Genomic DNA, 2,398 nt, shown 5'->3' with positions numbered 1-2,398 from the left:
TTCTAACGTTTATCTTCTTTCATAATTTTAGTCGGAGTGCATTCACTTGGAGTGCAACTATCACAGCGATTGCAGTCCTTCCGATGCGTGCTTCAATCACAAATGCGTCGATCCTTGTTCACTATCAAACGTTTGTGGGCAAGGAGCAGACTGTTCTCCATTAAATCACAGCGCAGTCTGTACTTGTCAACCTGGCGGCACAGGCGACCCCAATTTGGGTTGCACTCCAGTTCAGTACTGCAAATCAGACTCGCAGTGCGCCACAGGATCAGCTTGCAACGGAGGAATATGTACAGGTAAGAAAACTACCTCAGTTTAAACAAATTAAGATGGTTCTATTGAAATTTTGAAGCCAGCGGACGTACTAAGATTATCCAAAATTTTATAATTCATAAAAAACTATCTTAAACTTAGTTTAAATTTATTTGAAATTTCTTTTAATTAATTTGAATTTATTCCAGCGCTTTGCGGTAGTACGAGAGACTGCATTGGCGACCAGCTTTGCATCAACGGGCTCTGCCAGCCAACTTGCAAGAGCAATTCCAGCTGCCCTGAGTACCAATACTGTCACAATAACATTTGCGTACAGGAATTGCGTTGTCTGTCAGACGACGATTGTTCCTATGACGAGAGATGCGTCAAGAACAATATTGGCCAGGCGGAATGTCGCAAGGCTTGCGACTTGATTCTTTGTGGGCGGAACGCGGAGTGTAAGGCGGATGACCATGTTGCTCTTTGCTCGTGCAAGTCGACTTTCTTCGGAAATCCAAAGGATGACAAAATCGGATGCCAACCCATTGAGTGCGAGACTAACGACGATTGTAGTGGAGAGAAAGTCTGTGACACGCATAAATGCAGAATTGCATGTCTGGCCCACAATCCTTGCGGCGTTAATGCTATTTGCACCGCGGAAAGACATACTCAGGTGTGTATTAAGTAACTGATTTATTATTAAGTTTGTCTTTTACATTGCCAATGATTTTAGATCTGCACTTGTCAACCGGGCTACACTGGCGAACCGACTCACGGATGTCAATTGATCGACTACTGCTTGAACGAACCCTGTGCCCCGGGTGCTGTTTGCGAGAATTCCAGAGGCTCTTACAAATGTCACTGTCAACAAGGCATGGTTGGAGATCCTTACAACAGCGGCTGTCAGCCACCGGTCGAATGCTTGCACGATGAGGACTGCCCATTGACTGCCAAATGCATAAGTGTTAACAACGTGCCTAAGTGCTCAGGTACGAAACTTTACATTCATCTTTTAATATTTCATATATTTATGATATATAGACATCGATACAATTTTTTTTATAAATGAGTAAAATCTTTACTTCAGTGATTATAATAATTAATTTTATATACGCTAATTAATCGAATTTAATCATTCTAATTAAATGTTTCAGATGTTTGTTCACGCACGCAGTGCGGACCGAACGCGGACTGCACGGCCGCTAATCATGCTGCTGCCTGTCAATGCCGATCCGATTATGAGGGTGATCCCAACAATCTCAGTATAGGCTGCCGACCCAAACCTGTCGTTTGTTCCTCAGCCACAGACTGTTCCACTAATACCTATTGTTACGAGGGCATCTGTCGACGTGAGTATTCTCAAGAGCCTAAAATCCACTTGGAAGGGTCGATTTTTATGACCGGGCGAGCAGGTAAGTCGGATTTGGTTCCTGCTCGCTAGCCTGAGTAGCGAACTGTTCACATCCAGACATTTTGCAGAGGAAATTTCATATTTTGTATGTTTTAATCATTTATTATTCAAAATAAGTTAATGTGAATGAATATGAAAAACATTTCCCCTCTTTTTTTTTATTCTACTCTCTCTCTTCTTTTGTTTCTTATTATGTGTCCGAGGATTCATGTACGCGATTCGTAGGTTTATTTTCTCTTCGGTACGCGGTAGGTCATAAAACGAGCCTTTCAAGTGGATATAGCGCTACTGTAACCGGCCTGGCGAGCATTCAACTCGCTAGCCACGTGAAAAATTCTTAAGAAGAACTCACTTCTGAAGAAATTGTTATCGTAAACGAAAGCAATTTGTAATTCTTGCAGCGTTCTGTCAATCGAATGAGGAATGCAATTTATCAGACGTGTGTCTCAGTGGACAATGCTTGGATCCGTGCAGTGTGAGAGCCGCGTGCGGAATGAACGCGGAATGCGACGTGAGAAGTCACATTAAACAGTGTAGCTGCCCGCCTGGGTTCACCGGAAACTCGGAGGTGGAGTGCGTTAGACGTAAGTTAAATAATAATTAATTACACAGAATACGAAATATTAATTATAATAACATATCAAGTGAATGTCAATTCTTTTTCGAAATTTTCTTTGCATTCCATTTAGCAAATTAATTCACTTAACTATTAAAAAAATCTCGGGTTTTATATAT

At 41.7% G+C, this 2,398-nt stretch overlaps 1 protein-coding gene across 1 annotated transcript; it reads left to right on the top strand.

The window, feature by feature from the left end:
• Positions 1-461: 461 nt before the first annotated feature.
• LOC108626526 (neurogenic locus Notch protein-like) lies at positions 462-2,247 on the top strand (the record flags this gene model as incomplete). The annotated part of the gene is made up of 4 exons (XM_018027243.1): positions 462-925; positions 986-1,241; positions 1,407-1,601; positions 2,065-2,247. Coding segments are annotated over 4 exons (1,098 nt in total), but the record flags the coding sequence as incomplete, so codon positions are not given.
• Positions 2,248-2,398: the final 151 nt, after the last annotated feature.

This window comes from Ceratina calcarata, unplaced genomic scaffold (genome assembly GCF_001652005.2).
Source record: "Ceratina calcarata isolate Rehan_Ccalc_2016 unplaced genomic scaffold, ASM165200v1 scaffold4109, whole genome shotgun sequence".
Lineage (NCBI taxonomy): Eukaryota > Metazoa > Arthropoda > Insecta > Hymenoptera > Apidae > Ceratina > Ceratina calcarata.
The sequence above is the reverse complement of the archived record's forward strand: the minus strand, read 5'-3'. Positions and strand labels throughout refer to the sequence as shown.